Source organism: Filobasidium floriforme (genome assembly GCF_021052385.1).
Source record: "Filobasidium floriforme strain CBS 6241 chromosome Unknown HD553scaffold_9, whole genome shotgun sequence".
NCBI classification, from domain to species: domain Eukaryota; kingdom Fungi; phylum Basidiomycota; class Tremellomycetes; order Filobasidiales; family Filobasidiaceae; genus Filobasidium; species Filobasidium floriforme.
The window spans coordinates 784,640-800,951 of record NW_025763630.1 but is presented as its reverse complement, the minus strand read 5'-3'; the positions used below and the strand labels follow the sequence as shown (position 1 = coordinate 800,951).

Sequence of the window (16,312 nt, the reverse complement as noted above, 5' to 3'; positions counted from 1 at the left end):
AGCCGTCGAGCCAAAATTCAGCGTTGGAGACCGGGAAGTTCGGGAACAGACGGCGGGGTTCCGACCGAGACTCCGACTATCAAACCAGCCTTTGGCAGGGGAATCACGTCGCAGGGGATCACTATGGGAAATCGAGACGAAAGTCGGCAATTCAGGAGGGTCGTCTCCGGACAAGACCATAGCGAACCTACCGTCTTTCCCCTGGAAGTCGATGCCGGAGCCGCAGAGTCGTTGTCGAGGCCCGACGCGCTACACTCCCAGAGCCAGCGACCGATGGTCCCATCCCGTCAGGACAGCTTGGCAGACGAAGGAATTGTGAATGACACGATCAACGAGATCGAATGGGTCGACTGGATGGACGAGTACAAGAGGTACAAGGAGGCCAAAATTCGAGCCGAACAAGCCGAGCAGCCTGAAGGTGAAAGCGTCAAGATTGTTGATAGTGAACAACCCGACGCGAGACCCGCAAACGCATCGAACGTCCATGAGATGCCGCCCATTCAGACATCTGAAGGCGGCTCCCCTTCAAGCGATTCACCGTCGGCCAGTCACAGTAGCGTGCCCCCTCCTGGCTCAGTGTCAGCACGCAGCACTGACCGTCCGACCTACTCGCCGCGGAAGAGCGAAGACGGTCGCAACAACGTTACGGGACGAAACGCCCTGGCTCGTACGCTCAGTCTGAGTTACAGTGCAAAATCATCGACGTCCTCGGCTATCGATACGAAAGCTAGCTCGCATAGGGGAGACTTTGGTATCATTTCGAGACACCCGTCGATGCACTCGGCACGCTCGCTCGTTTTTTCGGGCAAGAAGAAGAAGAACATTGCCGCCAAGATGGAGGGCTGGTGGTCTGCTGTCAAAAGTAACTTTGGAAACCAGCCGGAAGGTTCCTCTTTGTCAAACACTGACAGATACGGCTCGGAGAGTCCCCGGCGACATGCGCCGACTCCTCGAAAACTGCCATCGGCGCCTTCGTCCAGACGAGGGAGCACGGCTCCAGTGGATTCGCCATCCCTGCCCTCGAAACGCGAGTCTGCAGTGCCCAATCAATCCCCAAGTCACCAGCTATTGCGAGCAGCGACGTCTCATACCAGCTTGCAACAACTGCAGCAAGAGGCGATCGCTGCTTCCACATCAGACACCGCGCCGAAACCAGACGGGAAGGATGCATCCTGTTCTGTAGGTGCTACGCAGGACGAGCTCTCCGGTGATCTTCCGGGCGCGTTACCTGTCTCAGTCGCCAGACCCTTGCCGGTCTCGCGGCTGAGTTCTGATCAGCAATCGACCTTTGTAAAAGCTCCAGCGCCTAGCAGCCTCGAGGCACGTCGGCGGCAACCTCCACTATCGCTCAAATTGGAGAACAATGTCTTGATACCGCCACGCCTACACGGTCGTCAGAACAGCAACCTTTCCAGCGGAGCTTCCACCTCGAACTCGTCCGGCCGCGCGGCCTTTGCGTCGCATGGCAGGCAAGAGTCGCACATGTCTTCGGGTGTTTTCAGCACCGGAGTTCACACACCTAGCTTTCACCATTGGGACCAGACACCCTCACCGCTCATGTCACTCAATGCGACGCGCCCCGAGGCGACTTATGCTGAACAAGAGCTTGGATCGAGCATGACGGGTCCGAACAACACCGAGTTCACCCTGGCATCGGTCAGGCGTCATGTCAGACACCGGCTCACTGTAGCGAAAGAGGGATGCGACCGAGAGCTGCGATTCATTGTCTCTGACATCACGGCCTTTGTTGAAGAGCATCTGCACCTTCCACCAGCGGTTGCCGAATCTGACGCGGACGCTGAAGAGGTTCTGCAGGATGTACGCTCATCATCTTACGGCCTTTCGCCGCGCACCGCTTATTCGGATCTGGAGGACGAGGCTGATCTTATGGACCGAGAAATCGGTATGCATTCCCAAGGTGAGCCGTCAGCGATCGCGTTCAACCGTTCACTCTGAAAGCTTACCCATATATGGTTGTCCTTGCAGTCGCTGCGATGATGATTCCGCAATCCGCTCATGCGCGACGTAGCTCGATCTCGCTATCTGCTGCTACGAGTCCGATCAAGCGTAGAGAGATAGCCAATCTGGTCGTAGCGCGTGACGATCCCGCCAGTCCTGGTCGTCGACGTCGATCTTCAGCGTTGTCTGCCAAGAATGCACGATCTGTCGAGTTGGGACAACGTTTAGGAAGGGTATTGGCGACGACGGCAGATCGTTCGGCCGCCAGCTCGCGATCAAACTCGCGATCGAGGTCGCCAATGCCGACCGCTGGATTCTTGTCGGGTCCCTTCGTCAATACCGTGGACGAAGGTACCAATACCAAGCTCGTCGATGCTTTGCAAAAGATCATCGGGATAGCTACAGATGTCACGGAAACGGACGTTGATATCTTGATTGCCAAACCTGCTGCCTGCAGGGACTTTATCAGCCGGGTTTGGGAAGTCGGACAGATCTGGGACAAGGATCCCGAGGCTGATGGAAGGTCGTGGTACATTCGCCTCTTGCTGGCGGTGGCGGGACTGACTCGAGTAGTAGAGTGGTGGGAGGCGGAGAAGGGTTTCTGGAACTTTGATGGCGATGGAGACAACGAGCCACTGACTTTTGTGCTCAAGCCTGCACGAGAGGGAGATACGGTCGGAACACCTCCCGTGCTTGCTAGGTTGACGAGTGAAGCTGGGTCTGGCATGGGCACACCCGGCACAGTTTCCTCGATATCAGATCAGCCGGAAGCGTCGCCAGAGTTGAATCTCGACCAGGTGCTCAGAGACTCGCAAGTGACCGCTCGCCCTAGCGACGTGCCCGTACAGCTGCAAGCTGTCCAAGATCTGCAGCTGCAGGCCGAGCACAACAAGAGCATCAACATCGTCCTGGAGTTGAGCCTTGGAGGAGAGCTGATCGAATGGGTCAATCCAGCATGGCACGAGATCACTGGGTAAGCACCCGAGCGCGCATATAGGGCTTGCCATGAAAGCTAACAAGTGCGGTCTTCTCGATACAGCTCCGATCCAACCGACGCTGAAAACACTCCCATCACAGCCTGGTTGGCCCCCGCTGACGTGGATGTCCTGGCCAACGCTGGACGTCAGCTCGAGGCGGATGATAGTCACACAGCGCAGGCTAGATTCCGTCTGCTTCGACTGATGCAGACCGATGATGAGGATGTCTCGCGCCTTCCCGGCCCGACCTACATCGAGTGCGAAGGCATCGGTATGCTCATGAGGGATCGCGATACCGGCGAGGCGTCACATACAATGTGGGTGATCAAGCCTGTCGTTGTCAGTCAGACCATGGACACGCCAAGCGATGTTGGGGCCCCCACCCCTGCTCTGGATTCGGGTGAAGATTTGCTTTTCCCGACCATCGCGACGATGTCGGTTGCGAACGTCCTCTGCCGAATATGTGAGAGGCAGGTTCCGACCTGGTTCTTCGAGAAGCACAATGAGACTTGCAACGAAGTACATCGATTGGAGGCCGACATATCAGCAGTCAATGAAAAGGTTGCCGAAATGATAAACGTTGTTACCAAGATCTTGAAATCGCTCGAGAATGGAGTGCCTGATCAGCCCGCTCAGTACCAGGGTATGATCATATCGACCCGTACCAAATCGATACCGCATCACGCAATGGGGCCTGTGATGTTGGCCGTGAGGCGCATACAACAGAGTCAACTGGAAAATGCGCACACCGCATTAGGGTTAGCGAACGCTATCTCAACCCCCAGCGTGAAGGACGAAGACTCGTCCAACTCGATCAGCTATCAGCAGCTCCTGTCGCCAGCCTCGGAGGATCGGCTGACATTCATCGGCAGATGGGTGAAGCCGGAGACCGACGATCCGGCGTTACAATTGCTCTTCGTCCACGTGGACGAATTGATTCGCCGTAAGCAGATGACCGTCAACAGGATGCGAAACACAATCATGTACGCAGAACGTGTCCGTCGAGAATGGGAGGACAAGATGGATCGGATGCTGTCCATAGCAGAAGAGGAGGGCAGCGCCAGCGATCATAGTTCGAACGCCGATGGCCAGGAAGCTGCGGCTCCGCAAGACCAGACGCCAGAGAACGCACTCAGCATATCGCCTTCCTCTGCCAAACGACGGGCCATAGATCCAAAAGCTCGTCTTCCGCCCACCACGACGACCATGCAACGCCAGCAAAGTACTCACACAGTAGCAACCATAGACGGTATCGCTGCTGCTGACGATCGTCTGCCTATACCCAGTCCTTCTCCGATTGTCAAGCCCCCGAAGCGAATGTCGAACAGCCGGCGCTCATCCGCGAATCGGACACACATGGAGCCACCCATGTCTCCTCGGCTTCCGTCTGTTGCATCGATGGCCAGGACCGCGCCCACGTCTATCAAGGACTTTGATATCATCAAGCCGATCAGCCGAGGCGCGTTCGGCTCTGTGTATCTTGCGAAAAAGCGGACGACGGGCGATTACTTTGCTATCAAGGCGTTGAAGAAATCGGACATGATAGCCAAAAACCAGATCACCAATGTCAAGGCGGAAAGAACGATCCTCATGAACCAGGCTAGTTCGCCCTACGTGGCCAAGCTCTACTTCTCGTTTCAGAACAAGGACTATCTGTACCTGGTCATGGAGTATCTGAACGGTGGAGACTGCGCCGCCCTGATCAAGACGTTGGGTGGCTTGCCGGAAGAATGGGCTCGAAACTATATCGCCGAAGTCGTGTTGGGTCTGGAATACCTACACGATCGAGGCATCGTGCATCGGTAAGCGGATATGCGACCGACTTCGTGCTAGATAGAGGTGGCTGAGGTATCGCGAGTGTTCCGTAGGGATCTTAAACCGGACAACCTCCTGATCGACTCGAAAGGTCATCTCAAATTGACCGACTTTGGTCTATCTCGTATCGGTCTGCTCAACCGTCAGGTCGGAGGACCTCGTCCTGCGGTCTTGAGAGGAACCAGCCTGAAGAAGATGAGGGGATTGATCAGAACCGGTTCACCACGAGCCGCTGCACTCTTGAGCGAGACGCCCTTGACGACTCCCGACTTTCTCCTGCCTCCTACCTCTTCAAATCTTTCGCAATCCTACTTTTCCAGTCATTTGACGGACGGTGGCTCCGCAGACGAGTCGAGTGGTTCGGAAAGTTTCTCTGGCGCCTATTCTCGAAGCCGAGATCAGGGACGAGCGGCATCCGCCCGAAACAGCGGGACGCACAAGCCTAGTGACGTGCCAAAGTTCGTCGGTACCCCTGATTACCTGTGCCCAGAAAGCAGTGAGTAGGATGTCGCTCTCATTCCTGCCGTCGACTATACTAACCACAATTCTCACAGTCTTGGGTATCGGTTCGGACGCTCCAACGGTCGACTGGGTAAGCACATCCCCAGCGTTGTTTGCGATTACCCTGAACGCTGACCATGTTTCAACACAGTGGGCTGTCGGTGTAGTCCTGTACGAGTTCATCTACGGCTTCCCACCTTTTCATGACGAGACTCCGGAAAAGGTCTTTGACAACATTGTCTCTCGACGGATCAACTGGTTCGAAGACCAGATGGAACTATCTTCGGAAGCGAGAGACTTGATGGAACGCTTGATGTGCACCGATCCGGGACGCCGACTAGGAACGCACGGCGCATGCGAGGTCAAGAGCCACCCATTCTTCACCGGGCTCGACTGGCACACTATCGCTACCGTGGAGGCCAACTTTGTGCCGAATGTAACCGATCCCGAGTCGACTGACTACTTTGACGCGCGAGGCGCAACCTCGGAGGTCTTCTTCGAGGACGATACTCAATCCATTGAAAAGGCCGCATCGAAAGAGATCAGCTCGGAACCCACTGGCAAGCAGGCGAGCGGCCTGGACCAGCCGATCGATATCGACAATTTGGCTCCGCCCGGTGATGCCGGTGAGGACTTTGGCACATTCACTTACAAAAATCTGCCTGTCCTGAAGCAAGCCAACGACGAGGTGATCAAGAAGCTGAGGCGAGAATCCATGATAGCCAGCGAACAATTGGGGCCTCATGATCGTCGACTTGGTGTAGCGTTAGACCGCAAAAGAACCAAGAACCGGGCGGCATCTGTGGCTGAAGTGGGTCTAGGTCTCATTATTGAGTTGAAGAGAAACTTGCTGATTTCGGGCTTGTCCTCCTTGCAGTACTGCCTTCCTCCATCTCCGACGGCTTCGACCAGCTCATCTGCATCTCGAGCAAGCGTCATGCCACAGACGCCGTCATCTTCTGGACAGACGACTCAAGTCCGTCGCGTCTCCGACCAGCACCCTCTGAACAAGGTTCACATCGCTTCCGGGCTGGATTCGGATGACAAGTGTTCAGGTACCGAAAGCGGGACCAGCTTTTCGTACGCCTCGCCTGGGCTCACGGACAAAGCTCGATCTGTATCCGGACAAAGCGGAGACTCGGCTTTGAACCAGAGGCGTACATCCGAGGCCAATAGTCTCACAGGAACTCGGGCTGTCGACGTATTGATCGCCGAAGACAATCCCATCAGTCAGAAAATCTTGGAGACACTCTTGACCAGGATGGGATGTCGCTGTGTCTGCGTGAATGACGGAGCGGAAGCGTTGGCGGCTTCGATGGGTACCATCCGTAAGCTCAAAGTCCGGAATCGAGGTTGAGTGCCCCTCGCTGATTCCCATCGTCCCTCACAGGCTTCGACATTATCATCACCGACCTGGTCATGCCGAACGTGACCGGCGAAGAAGTGGCAAGGATGATACGATCAACCTCGAACCCGAACTTTGACACGCCGAGTGAGACCTGCACACTGTCGTGAAAACGCTCAGCATAGATTAACATGAACTTGACTTCGTCGCCTGCTTGTAGTCATCGCTGCGACGTCGTATGAGCACAAGCAGCTCGCGGCCGTTACGGCGCAGAACACGGCCGATCCTGGCGGAGTCGGGTCCCTGTTCAGCGCGGTCCTGGCCAAGCCAATCACCAAACGCGATTTGACGGACTGTCTAGCAAAACTCGGGTTCAGGTTGGGTCACTCCCAGACCGCAGAAGGGAAAGCGACCAAGCGGCTAGAGGGACCATCGATACGACTTGGAGCGCCGATCGTGATATGATGATCGGCCACCTGGAGAACCCTCCGGTGAAAAGATGGCCAGGCAAAAGGCCTCGCAACCCACCCTTCGTGGCTGCTACGTCTCGCACTGTTTTCATGTCATGCACATTTGTGACTCTTGTTTCTTGCATCTTTTACGACTACGCGACTGTATATCTGTACTCTGACGATATCTTGTATCTCATAATAACGACTGTAGAATAGTATCGCATATTTCGGCTTTGTGATTGACATACTTTGGTTGACAAGGGTAAGGGACTCGCACGACCCGTGCGTTGATGGTTTATTGGATACAAAGGTAGACTCTTCTATGTATTGTTCTTGATGCGTACTTCTCTCCAATCGCTTCTCTTCACGTCACGGCCGAATTAGCTGATTTCTTCCGGTAGAGGTGTTAGTTCGGACTCGGCATCGCTGACATCTTGCATGTCGATTTCCTTCTCGTCTGCTTCGTTGAGAAGCTCGTGGATGTGCGGCTTGACGACCAGCGGCTTGGCGTTTGGATTCCGCGACGGAGCTCTCAGCTGAAGAGGTTGTGGTCGGCGTTTACGCTTCACCTGAGTCCGAAGGCAGGGTGAGTGCGGATCCGTTGTATCTTTGGTGCTCGAGTTGGACTTCGTGGTAGAGAAGGACGTTCCTGGTCTGCGAGGGCTCGAAGAGGAAGATGACGTCGGGGTGGCGCTGGGCCAACGACGAGAGGGGTATCGCTTGTCAGGGACTTTCATGATCATCGCTCGGAGCTCTTCATCGGATGTCGGCTCGCTAGCTCCTAGAAGCTGGTGAATCGTAGGCTTGAAAGTGGGGACCTTCTCGGTACGTGGTCCAGGTTCAGTATCGACCTCCATGCCGCTCCCCGGGAGCGGAGAATCATCTCTTGGGTCATCGCTGGGCCATGAGACCTTCTTTCCCTCAATATTCGCCTGTATAGCGTTCGGTTCGACGATATCCTTGATTTCCAACTCCTCCTGCTCGATCGACTCGGACACCGTCGTACCGACGATCACTTCCGGGATTACGGCCTGTTCAGCTCGAGCAGGCGCGAAAGCGAGCGCATAGGGCTCTGGCCTCATCTGCTCATCCGACGCCTCTCCCTCTTGAACCGGACTTGCCGAAACGGGCCCGAGCATATACGCTGGGGTTGCACCTTGGGCAAAAGTCGGCGAAGGGGTCGGGGAGGGATAGTCGACCAGTCCCATAATGGTAGAAGTACCGATACGCGATTTCGGATCGACATTCGGGTGCGACTTCAATAGCGCCGAGTCGGTTTCAGGTCCTTCCGTCGGCTCAGCCGGGAGCGCTTGTACGACCTCAAGTTGTTCCTTCTTTCCGTCTTGTCCCTCTCTCGTCCCGTCTGCCCCTTCTTCCGCCGCCCGGCCGTTTCTCCCTAGTGAGTCCTCTCCGCCTTGACCTTGCCCAGGGGAAACGCGAACATCCTCCATCTCCATTTCCACCTCCAATCTCATATCCGTTCCTCCTCCCGCCGAGCTCAACCCCATGCCCACCTCTGATTCCCACCCCATCTCCGCATCTTTGCCACCCCCAAGCTGACCCTCGAGCCCAGCCTCGGACCCCTTAGTCGCCTCCGTAGCAGCCGCTTGAAAGTACGCACCGACAGGCGTCGATCCGAACGTCTCCATATCCTTGACGAGCGGGGAGAAGCAGAAATACAGGTCTAATTCGGGTTCCAGTCCGAGTTCCTTTCCTCGTTCCCCAAGCCCGGGGTTGGGATCCAGGGATGGTTGCATATCGACGAAATGGTCATTGGCGTTGAGGTTGTGTTCGTAAACCAGTACGCCCGGATAGTCAGATCCAAGTCCGGACCCATTGTGAATCGAAAGTGGAGTCGAGATACCCTCGACGGGGCTATGAGGTGGTGGTAAAGGAGTGAGAAAAGGATCGTGTAGCTGGGTGACGAGCGGGTCGTGATAAAACAATGGCGATTCGTAAGAGATCCCCGTGGCGGCGTGGAGCAGGATGTCTTGAGGTGTCACCGCTCGAGGGTATGCCATACCCATGCCTGTACCGATACCCATACCCGTATCCGCATTTGAGATTGTAGCGGTGGAAATGCTACTCATAGTGGTAACGGTATTGTTATCAAACGGTTTGAGAGGAAAGTTTGCTGTCCAGATGGTCGCTTCGCCGGCCAAGCTCGGATGAGTAGACTCGGATCGGTAAGAGTTGGATTTGAAGGTAGCTCCAGCGGGTTCAGTGATACTGCATCCGGTGGATTCGGTCGGAGGTGGGACGGCGAAGAGCGGGGTGTACTTGATATCGGGTGAAGAACGGGACGGGGTGTTCAACCGAGAAATCGGATCGTGGTAGCTCGGTCGACCATCTCCATCCCCATCTTTCTGGGTGAGACTTCGATCGGGAGTGCTAACGAGGAACGTCTGCGAGGTGGTCCTAGATCGAGTTCGACGGAGTCGTTTAGGTGGAGCTCGGCGGCGAGAACCGCTGTTCCGAGGGACGAGTGGGTCGAGTGGGGAGCCGGGTTGCTTCATACCGTTCGAAGGACTGGGTGTATAGTCCGATCGGAGGGTACGGGTTGGAGTGAGGGACGAGAGCATCGTTCGAGGTGTCTGGTGTGTAGATCTCAACGATCTCTGGGTGGAAGACTTTCGTGGTGTCTCAAGGGTAAGTCGAGAGCTGTAAAGGTATCGATCGCGTTCAGTCGTGAACGGTAAGAACGTCGATTCTGGGTGTCGCTGACTCACGGCGTCGCCGACGACCTCGTCACCGGTCGATCTCGCATGGGTTTGGGAGTGGGTGGCATATCTTGCAAGGGATGCTTGTCGATGATGAATGGGTGGCGATATGATGGGAGATTTCTAATTGAAATAATTGAAAGAGGTTGCCATGGTGTAGTCGAGAGTCGCTGCGGAATGTGACATCGAGTTCCTATATTCCCCTTCGCAGTCACCACACGGGCAGATGGTCTTATCACCTCGGAAGAGGGTTCCTTTGACTTTTTCGTCGAATCATCGGGTCCGAGCCACAGAAGAAAACATCAACAACGGGCAACAGGGCAACAGGCGCCATGACGGCCCCGGCGATGAAGATCTCCGAACTCGGGTGGATCTCTATCGCGCGAGGAACACGGGGAAAAGCGAGATCTTCATTGTTGATGGCTGAAACGCATCAAAGCGCGTGTGTGTTGGGGTGGATCATTCCCGCTGACCCTCATGCCTCTTTCGTGATCGGCTGTGCTGCCTGTTCCCTCCTTCCCCGAATCTCGGCAGCAACTTCGGGCAAAGCTAGTCGGGCGCACGGGCCGCTTGGAAATTGCAGGGCGAGGGGGTCCTTTCGGCGCGGCACAGCCACTCGCGTTTCATCTTTCTATTCCATCAATCAAATCGCTCGACAACAACAAAACGATCATGGGGACGGGTCGGGAGGACGTGGTGCTGACGACGACATACGAAGTCCACCGTACAGGGCATTTTATTGCTATTATTGAAAGCGCTGCAGTTCATCCAGCATTCAGAGCGCAAGAGCAGGATTTCGCCCTCCGAGACTAGATCACAACAGGGCTCGTACAGTGTGTAGATTACATTTTCCGAATGAAACGAGAATGACACATCTTCATCAAACTACGGATCTGCGTGACATTTCGTAAGAACACAAGAAATCCTATTTAAGACGGACCCCCTTTGAATGAGACTTCCTGATCGGTTTATAGGACGTCCATCAAGACGTATTTGTGTCTTCTCTGGGGCGAGCGAGAACTTGCTTCGAAGCTCTCTGTAAAGTACCTAGAACAGACCGACCAGCCCGATAAAGACGGCAAAGACTCCCATAATACCGATTGAAACGCTCGAGATGACCTTCAATCCAGAGTTGAAGGGAGTGTCGGTAGACGAGGTAGCACCACTCAACGCGGTCGATCCGATGCCAGCGGTGGTTGGGGCGATAGATCGGATCGAAGTAGGAGTGACGGGAGGTTGAGCAGAGGCGGTCGTCATGATAGGCGAGGAGGAGTCTTTGAAATGGAGCAGGGACGAAACACGGGTTAATCGAGATCGAGGGAGTTGGAGGCATACGGCATACGATATACGACGATGCGTACCAGTGCTAGTGATATCCCCGCTTCCATCACCCGACCCCGTCCCCTCGACCGCCCCAACACTATCCGTCATAATCGACACCCCCTTGCTCAGTATCAGTCGGAGAGGCCGTAGATCCCACCGTCCCGGACTCAGACAAAGTCATAGTCATAGTCGTAGATCCGAGTCCTTGTTCCAACGTAGCGCACACTTCAGGCAGCGAACCCAAAGAAGTCGCCAGCGATGGAACCCCGTTGGAGTCCAAGCATGTCGTACAGCCCGATAGGGAGGGGAGGGAGGAGATGCTCGAGCAGAAACAGGTTGCCAGGGTCGTCGGATCGAGACTTTGCTGCTGTTTCGTCGGTAAAGGAACGAAAGATGGACGAAAAGACCCATGTTGAGTGATCAGCATATTGTGCAGTCGACAACGGCCACATGATGGGATAATGGCGCTTTTTGATGCTGGCTTACAGTACAGGAGGTCGCCGCCTGGGTAATAGCAGCACAATCAGAGATACAAGCTTCCGGGATCTGTTCAGAAGCAGAATCCTTCAGAAATCGGCTATGACCGTGTATGATGACCATCTGCTCGCGCAGACTCACGGTCGAAGTATCAGGCAGAGCTCCAAGTTGAGCCTTGACGAAGGTCAGTACGGCGAGGACGGTCATAGTGGTGAAGAAGAAGGGCTTGAATATCATCTTGGTGGTGGTCGGACTAGGTAAATGGGGTCGAGCACGAGTTGAGGTTCGTTGTTGCGACGTGAAGTCGAATAGAAGGATGAGTGGAGTGGAGTGCGGGCGGGCGGTGATGTAAAGGAGGGTGATGAAAGAGCGTCAGGAGAGCGATAGGCGATCGTCAAGATGAAAGGACAGTAGCGTGAAGAGGGAAAGAGGTGCTGGAGCTTCATGTCGAGGAGGTGAACGCAAGTCTGGGTTCACAACCCGGTTCGACCGCTCAGTCACTTATATAGGCAGCGTAGAGCCAGAATGATGGGCAAGTCTGTTTTCGATGGTGGATCTCTGGTCTGCCGTATCTGCTGACCATGTGCTCCCCTGAGCCCCCCGTCAATGCCGGGTTTCGAAGTGAAACATTTCTTTTTGTTGTCTATTTCGGAACCTAACCACGTGCCGAGAGAGTATTTTTGTCACATGATGAAACATCGCAGACGTTGGATGCTCAATTCATTTCAAACGTCAAGGAAGGTATCAGCGAAAACAATCGTGCTCTATATACTACGTAAAAATCAATATCCTAGCAGATCAGAACCGACCAGCGGAAATTCTGCCAAACACAACCTCCTCGCCCTACTCCAGAACCGGGGCTTAGATCAGACCCGCAAGGCCAATGACCATCATCAAACCCGCTCCTCCGAGCAAGTGGCCGGGAGAAGAGATCTTGAATCCAGAGTTGGCCGGGGTGTTGGTGGAAGAAGCGGGGATGGCCCCGGCAGAGGTGGAAGCAGGGGAAGTACCAGCTGCTGCAGATTGAGCGGCCGATCGGACGGAGCTGGCCGTGTTCGAGGCGGACGAACGAGCAGACGCAGAGGTAGAAGCGGCGGGGGCGGTGCTCGAAGAACGTCCTAGAGAGAAGAAGCCACGATACAAGAAAATTTTCACTGCGATCAGCAACTCGATTCCGTATCGAACAAAGGAGGCTGTATCGAGGAATGGGGAAAAAAGGGGCGGGCTTACCGGTGCTGCTTGCGACCCTGGTACTCGAAGCCCCGCTCAAAGTAGGAGCAACGTATCCGTCCTGGCCCGTAGGAGAAGGAAGAGGCTCGGTCGATGAAGGGATTTCCTGCAGGGTCGAATGCAAATTCGACACAACGATTGTGAGGTCGATCGTACGAGTAAATTTAGTGAGCTTAAGGTCTTAAGTTTGGGGCGGGGGAAGGAAGGAGGTAGAGACGAAACTCACGGTGTAGTTTTGGTTGACACACGAATTCTTGAGCTCGTTGTAGTTGGTCAGGGTAGTCGCACCGGTGTTACCGTTTTTCTGCATCACAAACACGGGTAGATCAAGTAGACGTAGGAACAGGGATGAGAACCATCGTGTCAGCATATGCGATCCATTCACGGCCTTGGACGCTAAACTTGGGCTTACAGAGTTGCAGCTCGCGCAGTTGAAGATGTTTTGCAAGTAATCTTCCCCGCACTGACAGTCCACATCCTTGGCATCGCAAGTAGGGAAATCGCACTCGAAAGCACAGCTATCGAGCGCTTTCTCGCAGACTTGAGGTAGCTGGGCGAGCGAATCCGACAAGGATCCGGCCGAGTTGGAGTCGAGGCATTTGGTGCAGGTGTTCAGTGCGGAGGTAGGGGGGATGGAGGAGCAGAGGCAGGCGGCCAGGGAGGTCTCGTTGGTAGATCCGTACTCTCGCTGTAAGACAAAGGCCGATCGGTGGAATCAGTGCAAAGAGAGGCGTATCAGCTCGATGCGTTGCCACACGACTGACGGGGAGAAGAGCAAGAGCGCTTAGTGCTTACAGTGCATAGGGTGGCAGTCTCGATGATATCCGCACATTGAGTAGCACAAGCCGCCGGGACCTACAGACCATCTCGATCAGCCTGCGTCATACGGCGGGACTCTCTGATCGATAGTCAAAGACAAGGAATCGGTGCCTCACCGTGGTAGGGTCGGGAACGGCCGCTTGAGCATGGACACTGGTCAGGGAGACCAAGGCGGTGACGAGAAGGGTCTTGAAGAGCATTTTCGGAAGGAGTGGGACTGATGTATAGGAAGTTCGAATAGATCGTTGGGGCGTCAAAGATCAGGCGAGAAGTTCGCTAGAGGTCAACTCTGGAAGTTACGAGTGTGTAAAGGAGCGTGATGAATGGGCTAGATCGAGTCGGGATTACAGGCTACGCGGGGTAGATGGATAGCGATGGGGGGAAATGTCTGACCGGGTCTCCTATATAAAAAGCCATGGATGGCGATTGTGTATGGAGGCTGCCTATTGTACTCTGGCTCTGGTACTCTACGTCCTCCCTCCTCCACCTCTTTTTTTCTCCTTTCGTTCATGCAACCGGCGCCAAGTGGTGGCTATTGTGAATGGCAAGTGATGGTGGCTGAGTTACGTGCGCGATAAGGCTCGACCACGCGTCCTCGGTCTCAGAACCGAAACCTTGTTTGTCCGGAATCACAATTACGATTCAACGACCCTCGAATTCGCCGCATGCGGTCAAGGTCACGTGATACATCATCGTAACTTCTGGGTAGTAAGCGGAGCAGACTTCCTGTGACGTGGGGCAATGCCATATCTCATGTATCTCATGTCTCGTATACCGGTCTGTTATACGCTATGACGGCAACGCGAGGTGATTCCCACTGCCTTCTGGAAGGCTGGACAATGGCCAAACCAGCCACTTTGTTGGTGATGTCTGAATAGACAGATTCTCAAGGGTCACTTTCTATAATGTATCCTATCCGGGATCCGGGATACACGAAGACCCCTCACTCGGGTTGAAGTTGTCTGCAACCGCAAGTGCACCTAGCAGGGATACCGCACATGTCCGACCTGATCGATCGAAGTAAAGGGGACGAAAAGCCGCATCCCTGTGTGCCTGTTACTGATTCTGCCTTCGTCCATCCAGTATAAGGACACAAACAATAATTCGCCACGAGCAGCATATATCAAGAGGTAATAGTATATAGTGTATAGCGGATAAAGTCTTATTCGATAAGTAACAAGAAGAAAATTTCGTTTCATAAATGGCAATCCTGCGACTCCTCCTTGTCCTCTTGGCTTTCTCTCTTTCTTCGCTCGTTCTGCCTTCTCAACTACGCGCTCATCCGGGTCATCGAGGTGATGAGAACGAAGACGTCTAGTATCCGCTGTCCTTGAGGTATTTTGCCAGCTTGGCGAGGACGACGTTGGCATCACCGACAATGACAGGAGGGTCGTACTACGAGACACATCGAGACGAAAGTAGGATGGATATCAGTCTTCCTTGACAAGAGTTTCTCGTCGTGTGACAAGAGCCGTGAAGGGGCGCTTGCTTACCTCGGCGACGAGGATGGCCTGCTTGGTCTTCATGATGATACATCCCTTTTCCTAAATCCGCAAAACCCGAAAGTGAGATATAAGCTCAGTTCAAAATGCTCAAGTCGTTCTTCATGTAATTAAGGAAGAGGAAGGAGGAAGAGGAAAAACAACTCTGGACTTACGCCTTTTCGACCGAGCAGCTCTTCATCGGTCGCTTGCAGACACATGTACTTGATCCCGGCGAGGGTGATACCGTGAGCTGATCACCAGGGTGGGTCGAGTGAAGTATTTTGACGGCAGAGACGGGGTGTTGGAGCGGTTCGCGAGTTTTTTTACAAGGTTGGAGGGGGTTGAAATAGATAATCGATAGATAGTCGAACCGGATGCGAAATGCCCCATGAGGAACGGAACGAACGAAGGGTTGTTGACAAGGCGAAGCACGATAGGTAGTGATCCGACGGGGCGACGTGACGTTGGTCGTTGACACAACGAAAGGCGAAGATCAGATGAATAGGATGGATCAGCTACTGCCTTGTGTGACTGCAAGCCCCACCGGGAAGAGAGTCCCGAGAGCTATCGCAGCCTCTCTAATCCCGACCGCAACAACCCCGTAAGACTCACCCTGAGCCTCTCCTGGTGTGTTGAAAGCGGTCTTCACTAGGAAATCCTGCTCAGGCTTTGAGAGCTGTCAGATTGAAGCGGCGAGAAGTTGGTACGAAAGCGACATTCCGACGACAACGAGGAGGGTTATCGCAAAACAGGTAGACGCGGATGATCAGCTAACAGCTATGAATCCAGCTGGTACCCGCACAGCGATGCTGATCCGGGTAAACGCAAAGGGACTCACGGTGTACCCGGCAGAGGTAGCCCAGACACCTCCTTTCTGACCGAGGATGGCTCCTCGAGCAATCTGGCCCGAACCCAACATACTAGAGTCGACGTAAGCTAATGCAAGGAGGAGGAGGGTCAGTACGCAGGGAGCTCGTTCGCCACACCGCCAGGGTCGGGGCGGCGAGCTGCAAGCTGTACTGACCTTGCCAAGACATTGTTAATGATAATATATACGTTCGTTTCTAAATATGATCTTGCGGAGTATGGGCAGGTTCATAGAGGAGGTTACAAACTATCGATTGACCTTGATCAAAAGACTTGGAGACTGCTCAGCTCGAGCAAGGACGTCTGCCGCGTCATAGGATCTCCCCCCGGCGGACCGAGCGAG

At 54.5% G+C, this 16,312-nt stretch overlaps 5 protein-coding genes across 5 annotated transcripts; 1 reads left to right on the top strand and 4 right to left on the bottom strand.

Moving 5' to 3' along the window:
- The first annotated feature begins 370 nt into the window (after positions 1-370).
- On the top strand, positions 371-7,288 carry HD553DRAFT_295570 (uncharacterized protein). The gene is made up of 9 exons (XM_046178491.1): positions 371-1,918; positions 1,987-2,932; positions 2,999-4,738; positions 4,805-5,247; positions 5,306-5,343; positions 5,404-6,063; positions 6,130-6,580; positions 6,643-6,744; positions 6,818-7,288. The coding sequence occupies exons 1-9, from the start codon at positions 490-492 to the stop codon at positions 7,060-7,062; spliced, it is 6,054 nt and encodes a 2,017-aa protein (XP_046037238.1). The 5' UTR covers positions 371-489; the 3' UTR covers positions 7,063-7,288.
- Positions 7,289-7,364: 76 nt separating this feature from the next.
- Positions 7,365-9,837, bottom strand: HD553DRAFT_370571 (uncharacterized protein; the record flags this gene model as incomplete). The annotated part of the gene is made up of 2 exons (XM_046184173.1): positions 7,365-9,710; positions 9,779-9,837. 2 exons carry the CDS (start codon positions 9,835-9,837, stop codon positions 7,430-7,432), a joined length of 2,340 nt encoding a protein of 779 aa, XP_046037237.1. The 3' UTR covers positions 7,365-7,429.
- Positions 9,838-10,816: 979 nt separating this feature from the next.
- HD553DRAFT_349762 (uncharacterized protein) lies at positions 10,817-11,200 on the bottom strand (the record flags this gene model as incomplete). The annotated part of the gene is made up of 2 exons (XM_046183480.1): positions 10,817-11,043; positions 11,131-11,200. 2 exons carry the CDS (start codon positions 11,198-11,200, stop codon positions 10,817-10,819), a joined length of 297 nt encoding a protein of 98 aa, XP_046037236.1.
- A 1,037-nt stretch (positions 11,201-12,237) lies between these two features.
- HD553DRAFT_310547 (uncharacterized protein) lies at positions 12,238-13,998 on the bottom strand. The gene is made up of 7 exons (XM_046179850.1): positions 13,919-13,998; positions 13,735-13,835; positions 13,595-13,654; positions 13,212-13,487; positions 13,026-13,103; positions 12,800-12,905; positions 12,238-12,687 (listed from the first exon to the last, which is right to left on the bottom strand). The coding sequence occupies exons 2-7, from the start codon at positions 13,816-13,818 to the stop codon at positions 12,431-12,433; spliced, it is 861 nt and encodes a 286-aa protein (XP_046037235.1). The 5' UTR covers positions 13,819-13,835; positions 13,919-13,998; the 3' UTR covers positions 12,238-12,430.
- Positions 13,999-14,682: 684 nt separating this feature from the next.
- Positions 14,683-16,206, bottom strand: HD553DRAFT_310543 (profilin). Its single transcript, XM_046179849.1, has 6 exons — positions 16,127-16,206; positions 15,941-16,038; positions 15,715-15,778; positions 15,276-15,352; positions 15,112-15,162; positions 14,683-15,013 (listed from the first exon to the last, which is right to left on the bottom strand). Exons 1-6 carry the CDS (start codon positions 16,137-16,139, stop codon positions 14,933-14,935), a joined length of 384 nt encoding a protein of 127 aa, XP_046037234.1. The 5' UTR covers positions 16,140-16,206; the 3' UTR covers positions 14,683-14,932.
- Positions 16,207-16,312: the final 106 nt, after the last annotated feature.

What these genes read in the sequence shown, in the direction of transcription:
- HD553DRAFT_295570 (XM_046178491.1), top strand. Translation starts at nt 490, where the DNA reads ATGCCGCCCATTCAGACATCTGAAGGCGGCTCCCCTTCAAGCGATTCA. An exon ending in GCATGGCACGAGATCACTGG is followed by an intron (nt 2,933 to 2,998) that starts GTAAGCACCCGA and finishes TTCTCGATACAG; the next exon opens with CTCCGATCCAACCGACGCTG. An exon ending in GGCTTCGATGGGTACCATCC is followed by an intron (nt 6,581 to 6,642) that starts GTAAGCTCAAAG and finishes CGTCCCTCACAG; the next exon opens with GCTTCGACATTATCATCACC.
- HD553DRAFT_310547 (XM_046179850.1), bottom strand. Translation starts at nt 13,818, where the DNA reads ATGCTCTTCAAGACCCTTCTCGTCACCGCCTTGGTCTCCCTGACCAGT. An exon ending in AGACTGCCACCCTATGCACT is followed by an intron (nt 13,488 to 13,594) that starts GTAAGCACTAAG and finishes TTTGTCTTACAG; the next exon opens with CGAGAGTACGGATCTACCAA. An exon ending in GTGTCAACCAAAACTACACC is followed by an intron (nt 12,906 to 13,025) that starts GTGAGTTTCGTC and finishes TCGACCCTGCAG; the next exon opens with GAAATCCCTTCATCGACCGA.
- HD553DRAFT_310543 (XM_046179849.1), bottom strand. An exon ending in CTACCTCTGCCGGGTACACC is followed by an intron (nt 15,779 to 15,940) that starts GTGAGTCCCTTT and finishes TCAATCTGACAG; the next exon opens with CTCTCAAAGCCTGAGCAGGA. An exon ending in AGCTGCTCGGTCGAAAAGGC is followed by an intron (nt 15,163 to 15,275) that starts GTAAGTCCAGAG and finishes TTGCGGATTTAG; the next exon opens with GAAAAGGGATGTATCATCAT.